General features: G+C 54.3%; 6 protein-coding genes across 6 annotated transcripts; 5 read left to right on the plus strand and 1 right to left on the minus strand.

Annotated features, from left to right (window-relative positions):
- Positions 1–437: 437 nt before the first annotated feature.
- On the plus strand, positions 438–2,548 carry BDV17DRAFT_281072 (aromatic amino acid ammonia-lyase; the record flags this gene model as incomplete). Its single annotated transcript, XM_073759970.1, has 2 exons — positions 438–568; positions 622–2,548. The coding sequence occupies 2 exons, from the start codon at positions 438–440 to the stop codon at positions 2,546–2,548; spliced, it is 2,058 nt and encodes a 685-aa protein (XP_073616709.1).
- A 326-nt stretch (positions 2,549–2,874) lies between these two features.
- Positions 2,875–3,826, plus strand: BDV17DRAFT_290231 (fumarylacetoacetate hydrolase family protein; the record flags this gene model as incomplete). The annotated part of the gene is made up of 2 exons (XM_073761847.1): positions 2,875–2,902; positions 2,958–3,826. 2 exons carry the CDS (start codon positions 2,875–2,877, stop codon positions 3,824–3,826), a joined length of 897 nt encoding a protein of 298 aa, XP_073616710.1.
- A 1,026-nt stretch (positions 3,827–4,852) lies between these two features.
- Positions 4,853–5,410, plus strand: BDV17DRAFT_290232 (uncharacterized protein; the record flags this gene model as incomplete). Its single annotated transcript, XM_073761848.1, has 1 exon — positions 4,853–5,410. One exon carries the CDS (start codon positions 4,853–4,855, stop codon positions 5,408–5,410), a length of 558 nt encoding a protein of 185 aa, XP_073616711.1.
- Positions 5,411–5,637: 227 nt separating this feature from the next.
- On the plus strand, positions 5,638–6,090 carry BDV17DRAFT_290233 (uncharacterized protein; the record flags this gene model as incomplete). The annotated part of the gene is made up of 1 exon (XM_073761849.1): positions 5,638–6,090. One exon carries the CDS (start codon positions 5,638–5,640, stop codon positions 6,088–6,090), a length of 453 nt encoding a protein of 150 aa, XP_073616712.1.
- Positions 6,091–6,231: 141 nt separating this feature from the next.
- On the minus strand, positions 6,232–8,624 carry BDV17DRAFT_260284 (CAIB/BAIF family enzyme). Its single transcript, XM_073757536.1, has 4 exons — positions 7,911–8,624; positions 7,565–7,863; positions 7,015–7,515; positions 6,232–6,964 (listed from the first exon to the last, which is right to left on the minus strand). Exons 1-4 carry the CDS (start codon positions 8,269–8,271, stop codon positions 6,410–6,412), a joined length of 1,716 nt encoding a protein of 571 aa, XP_073616713.1. The 5' UTR covers positions 8,272–8,624; the 3' UTR covers positions 6,232–6,409.
- Positions 8,625–8,918: 294 nt separating this feature from the next.
- On the plus strand, positions 8,919–11,667 carry BDV17DRAFT_260286 (aconitate hydratase ACO2). Its single transcript, XM_073757537.1, has 2 exons — positions 8,919–8,987; positions 9,035–11,667. Exons 1-2 carry the CDS (start codon positions 8,946–8,948, stop codon positions 11,375–11,377), a joined length of 2,385 nt encoding a protein of 794 aa, XP_073616714.1. The 5' UTR covers positions 8,919–8,945; the 3' UTR covers positions 11,378–11,667.
- The last annotated feature ends 105 nt before the right edge of the window (positions 11,668–11,772 follow it).

Genomic DNA, 11,772 nt, shown 5'->3' on the forward strand with positions numbered 1-11,772 from the left:
AGATCTGGGATTGAGGTACGTAGTCTCTTATTTTTTCTAAGTGAGCTCAGAAATGTGACGTGCAGGACAAGTTATCGCAGCAATGCCAGTGGTGTAATCGGTCCACCGTCATCTGCAGATCGCCAGTGCAGCCACTCAGACTCACCACAACACAGATCATGCAAGATTCTTCGATGTGTCAGATCCACGCCGCCGAGCTTTCCTTCTTCATACGAGTCGAGATTTGAGTCGAGACCCGCTGATGTGGCTGGCTGCAGCATCATGCACTCATGCTGCCCAGCCGCCATGCGTCCATGCGGGGAATACATAAGGGGCTGGCTGAGTTCCCTGCCCCGGGTCAAGTTCTCTGGTTCTCTGAAAACTTCCGTCCACCACAACACACAAAGTCCAGCATGGGAGACGCTTCTCTTGATGACAATCACCGGTACTCTGCTGAGATGGGTCTTTTAGACTATACGAAATCTGTCCTCTCATCGTTTCGAGAACTCGAGGGTACCATTTCACAGCGACAGACTGTCGATCTAAATGGCTACACTCTGCGTCTTAGCGATGCCGTTGCGATCTCAAAGTACGCAATTTCATCACTGTCTTTTCCGAATGCACGGTACTAACAACAGATAGATACGGCGTACCCGTGGCAGTAACAAACGACCTCGACGCCCTAGCGCGCATGGAAGCCAGCGTCGCCCTACTGGACAAAAACCTCGCGTCCGGCAAAGTCGTATACGGGGTAAACTCAGGCTTCGGAGGCAACGCAGACACACGCACGAATGCCCACGAAGACCTACAGAAGGCGCTCATCCAGCACCATAATACGGCTGTTGTTTTGCCGTCTGAGCAGGGACATTCCAGCTCGTCGATTCTCCAGAACTTGCCGTCTCACTCGATCCCCATTCCCATTGTTAAGGCGGCTATGGCGGCGCGTGCGAACTCGCTTATCCGTGGGCATTCAGCAGTCCGTGTGGGTATCGTGAGGAACGTTGTGACAATGCTTAATGAGGATTTTACGCCTGTTGTTCCGCTTCGCGGGAGTATCTCTGCCAGTGGAGACTTGACGCCGTTGGCGTATATTGCTGGCGCGCTGGAGGGGAACTCGGATATCTACATCCATTGCGGTGAGAAGAAGGGTGGTGAGATATTGCCGGCTGATAAGGCGCTCGAGATGCTGGGATTGGAACCGTTGACTTTCCGCCCGAAGGAGGCGCTGGGGCTTCTAAACGGTACTGCGTTCAGTACCGGCGCAGCGAGTCTTGTGCTTTTTGAAGCCAACCAGCTTGTCCTGCTTACGCAGGTTCTCACGGCAATGACAGCCGAAGCGCTCTTAGGAACACAGCGCAACTTTGACCCGTTCATCGCGGATGTCCGACCCCATCCTGGTCAGAAGGAAGTCGCTGGCAACATCTACCGGTTCCTCTCCGACTCCCGACTCACACTAGACCACGATCATTCAAGCTCATCCACCGAGCTCGCGCAGGACCGGTATCCCCTCCGGACAGCATCGCAATGGATCGGTCCGCACGTCGAAAACATGGCACTCGCCCTGTCGCAGGTGTCCGTCGAACTCAACTCAACAACCGACAACCCCCTCTTCGACGTCGCAAAACAAACAATTCACCACGGCGGCAACTTCCAAGCCTCATCAATCACAAATGCCATGGAGAAAACTACCAGCGCGATGCAATCCCTCGGCAAACTCATTTTCACGCAGCACTCCGAGCTGCTCAACCCGATGCTCAGCAAAGGTCTACCACCGAATCTCTGCGCCGATGACCCGAGCCTCTCCTTTGCATTGAAGGGGGTCGATATCAATATGGCCTCTTACATGTCTGAACTCGGATACCTGAATAACCCAATTAGTAATTTCGTCCAGACGGCCGATGTGAATAACCAGCCTGTTAACTCCCTCGCGCTTATCGGGGCAAGGTATGCCGGTACAGCGGTGGAAATTTTCTCGCTTATGGTTGCGAGCCATATCTATGCGCTTTGTCAGGCTGTCGACCTCCGCGAGATGCATAAGACGTTCGAGGCCTCTGCGAAGAGGGGGACGGTTGAAACCACATCTGAAATCTTCGGATCCTCAATCACAGAGGCGGACATTGAAACGGTTTGGACCGACATAATACATCACTGGACTCGGCAACCCTCACTCGACCACCCCGCGCGCGCGTCAACATCCGTATCGAACTCCGTCGGAACTCTATTCACCCTCTTGTCGAAATCAGAGAGTCAAGTCGACAGAAACTCCATCGCAAAATGGCAAACCGCCATAACAGACCTCCTCACCTCCGCCTGCGCCGCGAACCGCGAGGCGTACTTCAGTAACCCGCCTGCGGGGGGCTTACTCTGTTCTTCGTCGGCGAAGATCTATGCTTTTGTTCGTGGGACGCTGGGAGTTCCTATGCATAAGGGTTTGGCGGATCACCCGACGTATGATGAGAAGAGTGCGGGTGGTGAGAAGCAGACGATTGGGAGCCATATTGGGACGATTTATGCTGCGTTGAGGGAGGGGAGGTTTATGGGTGTGCTTGAGGAGATTTTTGCGGTTTAGTGCCGTTGTGTTTTGAGCCCGCGACTTTTTGCTTTGACGATAGATATGATTTCTTAGACAGATCGGTAATGATATAGTGATCTTTAGACTACTGACATAAACTGAAGTAACTCGGAAATCCCCACGATGGCTGTGGAGAAGTGGGAATATACTCGGCTCTCCCGAGTTCGGAGCCTCCAACTATGCAGGCTCCCACAGTTCCCCCACTTGGAAGCTCCAGCTGCGTAAGAATTACTCCGCGTATATATAAACCTAAACCCCAGCAGGAGCTTAACCTCATCTCACCTCGAAATTCGCCCATATAGTCGATATACTCACCCGCCACCATGTCTGAAATCGCCTCGAGCTTCTCCCGTACGCCGGCCCCCTTCACATCTAAACATGACCGATATCCAACTAACAAAAACAGGCCTCGTCCGCTTCAACCCTAATTCTAACTCGTCCAAAATCTGCATCGGGGAGCCGCTCGATCCAGAAGTCGACATCGGGCTCGCCGTGCTCGAGGGCAGAGAGATCCAAGTTACCCTCTTCAGCGGCACATCAATCCTAAACCCCGGCACAAAGACAAACAAAGTCGAGACGATCGCCAAAATCCTCTCTCCCCTCTCCCAATCCGAAATCGGCGGCGGGGCAGTCCGCTGCATAGGCCTGAACTACGTTTCGCACGCGCGGGAAATGAGCCTTGACATACCGACGGTCCCGACGCTCTTCCTGAAACCTAGCACGAGCGTGGCTGATCCGTTTCCGACACAACCCACTGTCCTTCCGCGTATAACGCAGGTTGACGGGACGGGTGACTATGAGTCCGAAATGGCGATTGTCCTTGGTAAAGAGGCGAAGGATGTTCCTGCCGCCGAAGCCCTGGATTACGTCCTCGGCTATACAGCCGCGAATGATATCTCCTCCCGAACAAGCCAGATGAATCAAAGCCAGTGGTGTTTCTCGAAGGGGTTTGACGGGTCATGTCCGCTTGGTCCGGCGCTTGTTTCTGCGAGCGCTGTGCCTGACGCCACGAAGTTACATATTCGGGGCATTAAAAATGGCAACGTGTTCCAGGATTGTCCGTTGACGGATTTAATTTTTGGTGTTGGCGAGTTGGTTAGTTTTCTTTCGCAGGGGACGACGTTACCCGCTGGCACGGTGATTCTTACCGGCACGCCGCCTGGTGTTGGGGCTGCTAAGAGCCCGAAGGAGTATTTGAGGGGTGGGGATGAGTTTCGCGTTGAGTTGAGTCTTGGTGTTGGGACGCTGGTCTCAAGGTTCGAGGATCAGGTTTAGATTTAGATCAATCATGTGTTTGTGCTGTTATGTTTGAGGCATCAGTGGTGTAGATAGAACCAGCCTTGGAATATAAGTTTAGAGCACAGCTGTGCCTCAACAACAAATTCATGACCACCCGCATAAGTCCCCGTGATTCAAAACTGGCGAAGCTTTTGTAGGTCGGGCGAGTCGACTTGGTCGGCGCGCAGATGAGATATTCAACGTCATCCCATCGCGGAAAGGAACTGCCCACTCGAGGTGGCAGCCCATGGAAGACCAGACCCTCTCTCCAGGCTCAAAGGCAGCTAAGGCGATAACACTCTGCCCGCCAGTTGCCTCACGAACCGCTGCAACACGCTTCCGCTCCAAGCACGCATGAGTCGTCAGGCTCCATGGTTCAATCTTAAACTCGCAATTCGGCAAGGAGAGATTCGCGCCGGTGGGGAGGTTGCCTATTGGGCCGTCGAGGTTCTACCGAAGCAATATTACTGGTAGATGCTGGGGTCGTCGGTGGTGACTATTCTGTACCTGTAGAGGCCCACGCCGGCTGCATCTGCATGTGAGATGAAGAAATAGTTTCGTCCATTGGAGGCAAAGATGGAGCTGAAGGGTCAGCAGGTGTGCACAAGCCCAGGACTTTCTGGCAGCAGTTCTAACTGGAAATTGGAGTTTGGGCGCAATTCGCTTGAAGGGCAAAGCGTTGGCGCGATGGAGGCACCCCAAGTAGAGCAACCAAGGCGGAGGAGACACCTGTATTTATTCACCTTTGGCACCAATTCGTGTCTGCCGATGGCCTATATGTGCACAACACCACGCAAGAGCTCTGCATTGATGTGTGCATGAGTGGGAGAGGATGAGGGTGAACGCTCATGTCAATCAATCATTCATTGGGCCACCGCGATCTAGGCCCTAATTGTTACTCTTGTGTAATGCTTCCTTCTCCTCCCCTTTCTAGAAGGCTTAAGAAGCTCTACATCATCCATGGTTCGCTGAAACTGTCAAGGCTGTTCCTAACGGCTATACTATTGGTAGTGCTTCAGCATCATGGATTTCCTCAATCGGCTCCCTGAAGACTTCCACGTCGTTCTCACTCAGTATCTACTGACACGCCTCCTAACAAGCACCATCGTGGGCTACAGCAGTCAATCATCGCCCGCCCGCCCTGCAGCACTCGCATCTATCGTTGCGCTCTCCGTTTCGGTGCAGAGAATCGTTACAACCTGGAGCGATCACCGCCCGCTTGTGACAACCATTCTACTATTCACCTTTCTGAATGCCGCTATTGCCCTCGATCTCTTTCTCATCACCAAGGCTACATACAGCGACCATGTTCAGTGGCTCCAGAATCAGAAGACAAAGGGCTTCCAGCCTTCCCTGGGACACAGGGTCAACTGGGCCCTCCAAATGCCAGTCAACTACCGCCGCATTGGGACAAAGTGGCGGATCTCGCAGAGTCCTCTATTTGACAGCGCAACTGCAGACCACGTCCCCACTCGAACAGTCTTCCTAATCCATCGTCTTCTCACCACAATATTAGGCACAGCGGTGTTCTTTTACTTATGGGCCAACCCCGCCACGCTCAGCCAACGCTTTACTCGATGAATACGATTTCTCCTTGAGTGGACTCTATCCCATGTTCACCTGCCATACGACCCAGTACGTCGCTGCATCCATACTAGTAGTCGCCTTTGGTATCTCCGATTCAGGACTGGCCACCCTTCCAGTGGCCTGTTTATGGGACCTGGGGTATGCGGTGATTATGGGGGCGCGTGCTCATTATATCTCTATATCTTTTCTCTCCCTTTCAATTTACCTATGGTCAAGCCAGAATGAAGCTGATCCTAGATCGAACCAGACACACATGGCACCAGTCCCTCCGCGCTTCCCTCCAATCCAACACCGACGTCGTAGCATTCTCCATCCTGCGCCCAAGTCCTCGCGCCGTCGTAACATGGTACACGGGCTTCTTCCTCTGCTTCATTCAATGTGCCCTACTGCACATCATCTTCGACAGCGGATGGAGAATCACATCAGCTGAAAGCGGCGCATTACTCTTCTTCACCATCCAGCCGGTGGCGTTTGCGATTGAGGTATCCGCGGCGTGGATATGTGACCGCTACGGCATTCTACAGGGCGATGGACCGTTTAGGGTGCTTCTGGGGTATACGTGGGTTGTGTTCTGGTACGTACTGGCCTGTCCGGTCTGGATTTATCCCCAGCTTAGGAATTTGGTTAAACGTGGAGCGGATGTGCCGTTTTTGTATTTGAAGGTTTTGGGGTGAGTTCTTCAACGCGACTGCAATGGAGGGGGTAGGTTTTGGTCATCGCGTTGATTCCCTTGGGATCTTCGCGGTCTCGTATTAGAAAGCAACCGGGAGCCTGGATTAGGGCTTATTGGAACAGGGGTGGTTCATCTCATTAAGCCTCGGGGGCGGGTTCCATTCCTTTCTAAAAGTCACTTGTTTTGATATTTTCCTAGGTGTCTGGGACTTGACCTTTCATAGCATCAATAGAATTCTGGCTATGTATCTACCTGCTCCTATATAGAGCTGCATCTCATCTATCATAACCCAGTAAACACTAAACAGTATGATCTCAACCCTACTCCAACCTCTTATCCCCGCCAGCATCCCCAAATCCCTCCCAGCTCGCCTCGTCACTCCCATTCGGCCGACTCGCCCTACTGAACCCACTATCAACCCCCTCAATCTCAACAATCGGCCTCACAACCTCAATCACCGCATTATACTTCTCCGACCACCACTTCTCCGTCAAAGCCTCCTCACCACGCTCCCTCGCCCTGTCGGGTCCCAGATACAAATGCGGAAACCTCACTTGCATCCCCCTAAGCACAGTTGACGAGATCCGATCGACGCTATCGCAATGCCGCAGGGCGAAGAATTCCTTGTTCTGTGCGGCGCGGAGGGAGTTTTGTACGGATCGCTCGTACTGCCCGACAGCGAATAGGAGCAGGTCGTAGTGCATCAATGACGCTTTGCCATGGTACGACCCGCCGTGTTTGGCGCGGTTGTAGAGGCCTGTCAATGCAGCTATCGCGCCCATGCAACCGGTGCCATAGTCGGAGATTGGGAAGGGGGGTACCATAGGAGCGGGCTTTTGCATAAAGGTGCCTTGGGACCAGGCTATTCCTGTTACCTGTTACTTTATTAGATTGGGTGGGATCTTTTTGCGGTGGAGGAACGTACACAGTCCGCTATCTGCTGCCACCCCGGGCGGCCCGCCCATTCGCCTTCATAACCGAAGCAATTTTCGTTGACATAGACAATTCCCTTTCCGCGTTTTTCAGCAAGGATTGCAAGCGCTTCAGGGCCGTATCCTAGTTTCTCTAGCGCGCCGGGGCGGTACCCGTCGACCAGAACGTCCGCGTCGGCAAGGAGGGTTTCGAAGACCTTGCGGTCCTCGGGAGTCTTGAGGTCGAGGTCGGCGGCGCGCTTGCCCATGTTTCCGTCGACTTGGAAGAAGGGGACGTCTGAGAGGTGGGGGCTCGTGATTTTGAGCACGTCCGCACCGTACTCGGTCAATATGCGGGCGACTGTTGGGCCTGCGATAATACGGCAGAGTTCGAGGACTTTGATACCGACGAGCGGTTTCTTGGTGTCGGTGTTGGTGGGCGGGAATGGGGCTGGGGGAGTGCTGCCAGGCAGATTGGTGACTTTCCAGTAGGGTTGTTGGACGTTGAGTTTGCCCTGGTGGATTAGTGCTAGGAACGACGTATATGGTTGCGTGACTACGTACGTGAGGCGTCTGAATAAAGTCCTCGTGCTTGAAAGCAGTAACACCGGCTTGTCTTCGTTCCTTGTTCATCTCTTCTAGCTCAGCGGCAGAGTACTTCTGCACATGGCTTTCAATCACCTTGATGACATCTTCATAGTCCGTCAAATCGGGACGGTGCCCTTCGAGCCCGATCATGTTGAGTGTCGTCGTGGCCTCGAGCGAGCCGTGAATATGGAAGAACTCGCCCTCGTTCTTGGTCTTGTATAAGTTCGCCGACATCCGGCGGTAGCCATTCGATTGCGCGGCAAGCAGATCCGTATCTACGAAATCAACCATGCGATCTATACCATAAATCACGAAAGCATACCTTTCAAATTCTTCTTCACCTCGGGATCCAGTTTTGACAGTCCGTCCACCTTGGCCATGTATGCCTGGCAGCCGAATGCAGTGGCGCGCTCGAGGTTAACCTTGATATTCCGCTTTCCTGCAGCTGGACCATATCTCAAGTCTGCGAAGGCAGCAGCCACAGATCCCTCTATTCCCTTCAACGCAGCTAGGGTCTCGGTCTCTTTGAACGGAATCGGGAAGTAGATTTGGTCGTGCGACGAAGTGAAGGAGACAGCATCTTGTCCTGCGATAACTTCCTCGGGAAGATTGAGGCGCTCGGCCTGATTGCAGAGGAATGAGAAGATGCGTCCTGCTTCTTGCACGGGCGAATACGGCGCCATTCTGCTTGCTTGTGCAGGTTTGAAGTTATGCTGTTGAATTCACCAATTGTTATGCCGGGCAGCGATATATTTTCAGACGGCAGGAGAATTCAATGTTTAAATGACGTCGGGTCAAACGCGGATAGCGACTGATCGGCAGCGGTATGCCACGGCAATGGATCGCATCCTGCATGCCATCCGCACAGAGGCGAATCGCCATTGTCGTCTGGGTCCTTGTTCAGTCAACTCCGCGGTTCAGCTTCCGAGTCGGGGCGGATGAGGCAACCCTTCGGATGGCGGATGTTCCCGATACTTCGGAAACTCACGTGCGGTCACCTGACTAAACTCAGGAACGCCTGTCAAGAGCACACTGCCCTCCAGTACCGCTGCCCCTAGGAGTTCAACATTGTTTAGTCATTATTTAGTAAGCTAGATATCTTAGATAGGCGGCCTACCGGCCACCCAATGAGACACACATAAATCGCTTCCCACAACGCCCTCTGGTCACATGATCCGCCCAGATCTTGTGCCTGAGGCGAACTATCCAAAACTGCCTAGCGCAAGAAACCGCCGTGATCGGACAGGCAGGCCAATCACAGACGAGCCAAAACAATACTGCCGAAATTATTTTCTCCGCGACTTTTGATTCTCCGCAATTCAGTTTTCAACTCAGCAACTCCTTGGATACTCTCAAGATGCTGAGGCAGATTGTCTGGCAACGGGGCGCCTCTCGCAGGGTATGATATCACTCAATTGTTGAATTGGATTCTGCTAACTTCTCTAGCTGACCCCATGCCTTCGCCGTGGCCTTGCCACTGCCACCGACTCGACTCCCGCCTCCTCACGCATGCCCCCCTACCCCAAGATCGTACGGAACCTCGAGCAAGTGCGGAAGGTGCTGGGTTCATCTCGAGCCCTTACCCTGGCCGAAAAGATCCTCTACTCTCACCTTGACAACCCAGAGGAGTCGCTGTTGACGGGTACAGACAATGGACGCGACATTCGCGGCAAGGCGGATTTGAAGCTGAAGCCCGACCGCGTTGCAATGCAGGATGCGTCGGCGCAGATGGCGCTGTTGCAGTTCATGTCGTGTGGGTTACCGTCGACCGCTGTGCCTGCTAGTATTCACTGTGACCATATGATTGTTGGAGAGCGCGGTGCCGACACCGATCTGCCAGCGTCGATCCAGGGAAACAAGGAGGTGTTTGACTTTTTGGAGAGTGCCTCGAAGCGTTACGGCATTGAGTTCTGGCCTCCGGGTGCGGGTATCATCCACCAGAGCGTTTTGGAGAACTACTCTGCGCCTGGGCTGATGATGCTCGGTACGGATAGTCACACTCCCAATGCCGGTGGTCTGGGCGCGATTGCGATCGGTGTCGGTGGTGCAGATGCCGTTGACGCGCTTGTCGATGCTCCCTGGGAGCTCAAGGCCCCTCGCATTCTTGGTGTGAGACTGGAGGGCAAGCTTCAGGGCTGGGCAGCGCCAAAGGACATCATCCTTCACCTTGCTGGCAAGTTGACCGTCCGCGGTGGCACAGGCTTTGTGATCGAGTACCACGGACCTGGAGTCGAAACCCTTAGTTGCACCGGCATGGCGACCATCTGCAACATGGGCGCTGAAGTCGGCGCTACTACCTCCCTCTTCCCCTTCTCCCCCAGCATGGTCCCCTACCTCCAGGCCACGCACCGCGGCCAGGTCGCCGAGGCAGCGGCCAAGATTGCCGCTGGCGGCCCCTCCAGCCTGCTCCGAGCAGACACAAACGCTCAATACGACGAGCTGGTGACAATCAACTTGTCCGAGCTGGAACCTCACATCAACGGCCCCTTCACCCCCGACCTCTCGGTGCCCCTCTCGCGCTTCGCCGAAACCGTCCGCGAGAGCAAGTGGCCGGAAACATTCACCTCGGGCCTCATTGGTAGCTGTACCAACAGCTCCTACGAAGACATGACCCGCGCCGAGCACCTCGTCAAGCAGGCCAATGCCGCGGGCCTGAAGCCGAAAGCAGACCTCTTCATCACCCCCGGCAGTGAACAAATTCGCGCCACGCTCGACCGCGACCAGACACTGTCCACCTTCTCCTCTGCCGGCGGCACCGTCCTCGCCAACGCATGCGGCCCGTGCATCGGGCAGTGGAAACGCACCGATAACGTCGAAAAGGGCACCGACAACGCAATCTTCACCTCCTACAACCGCAACTTCCCCGGCCGCAACGACGGCAACCGCCGCACTATGAACTTCCTTGCCTCGCCCGAGCTCGTGACGGCCCTTACATACGCCGGATCGACAACTTTCAACCCAGTCACAGATACCCTTACGACCCCCTCCGGTGAGGAATTCCGCTTCCAGGCACCAACAGGCCACGACCTCCCCTCTAAGGGCTTTGAAGAAGGAAACCCCACTTTCGCCCCCTCCGCCGCTGTCCCCGATCCCTCCGTCGAAGTCAAGGTCTCGCCTACATCCACCCGCCTCGCTATCCTCGAGCCCTTCGCACCTTTCCCCAACTCAGACTTGAACAACCTCAGCGTCCTCTACAAGGTCCGCGGCCAATGCACAACAGACACGATCTCCGCTGCGGGACCCTGGCTGAAATATAAGGGCCATCTCCCCAACATCTCCGAGAACACGCTCATCGGCGCCGTGAACGCCGCTACCGGCGAGACAAACGTCGCGTACGACGAAAGCGGCAAGCAGCACAGCATCCCTGAGCTCGCTTCCAAGTGGAAGAATGAAGGCCGGGAGTGGCTCGTCGTGGCAGAGGACAACTACGGCGAGGGTTCCGCCCGTGAACACGCCGCCCTGCAGCCGCGGTACCTCGGTGGCCGCGTGATCCTGGCCAAGTCGTTCGCGCGTATCCACGAGACGAATCTCAAGAAGCAGGGTGTTGTTCCGTTGACGTTTGCTGATAAGGCAGACTATGATAAGATCGATGCGTGTGATATCGTCTCGACGGAGGGACTATATGAGACGCTGAAGAACGGTGGAAAGGGCGAGGTTCGCATCCGGGTTACGAAGAGGAAGAGTCCCGGGGAGGAACTGGTCATCCCTGTTAAGCATACGCTTAGCGCAGATCAGTCTGCTTTTATCCTTGCGGGGAGTGCGCTGAATGTTCTTTCGAAGAAGAAATAGATGGAGTTGAACGATTGGCTGTTGGATTGTGGAATAATGGTTGTCCCTAGCTAGGCGTTATCATTTAGTTTGGTTTGTACATACACATATATTTACGTGCATGATTTTCGTATGCTCATACAAGGAAAGACGACGTGGTAACCTCCTTGAGCCGGGAGATCCTCGAAACAACTGGGCTGGTCTGCCCCTTGCCTACTGTACGATAGATGATTGCAACTGCGCTGCGATTACAGCTAGAATGTGAGGACCTGTGAAATCGACGCCGAAAATGACAGCTACTGAGGCCATAATAATCGAGCATTCACAGATCCTGAGACCATAGCACATATTACCTCTGAGAGGTTCCCGCTGCTAGAACGGGACGCTCCAGAGTTCAAGTGTCAATATGACAACCT

The sequence above is a fragment of the Aspergillus undulatus genome (genome assembly GCF_047715775.1).
Source record: "Aspergillus undulatus strain CBS 261.88 unplaced genomic scaffold BDV17scaffold_17, whole genome shotgun sequence".
NCBI classification, from domain to species: domain Eukaryota; kingdom Fungi; phylum Ascomycota; class Eurotiomycetes; order Eurotiales; family Aspergillaceae; genus Aspergillus; species Aspergillus undulatus.

Bases quoted from the DNA above. Each gene is read 5' to 3' on its own strand.
- BDV17DRAFT_260284 (XM_073757536.1), bottom strand. From the start codon at position 8,271: ATGGCGCCGTATTCGCCCGTGCAAGAAGCAGGACGCATCTTCTCATTC. The intron at 7,516-7,564 runs GTACGTAGTCAC...CTAATCCACCAG, and splicing joins ACTTTATTCAGACGCCTCAC to GGCAAACTCAACGTCCAACA. The intron at 6,965-7,014 runs GTACGTTCCTCC...ATAAAGTAACAG, and splicing joins GGCAGCAGATAGCGGACTGT to GTAACAGGAATAGCCTGGTC.
- BDV17DRAFT_260286 (XM_073757537.1), top strand. From the start codon at position 8,946: ATGCTGAGGCAGATTGTCTGGCAACGGGGCGCCTCTCGCAGG. The intron at 8,988-9,034 runs GTATGATATCAC...TAACTTCTCTAG, and splicing joins AACGGGGCGCCTCTCGCAGG to CTGACCCCATGCCTTCGCCG.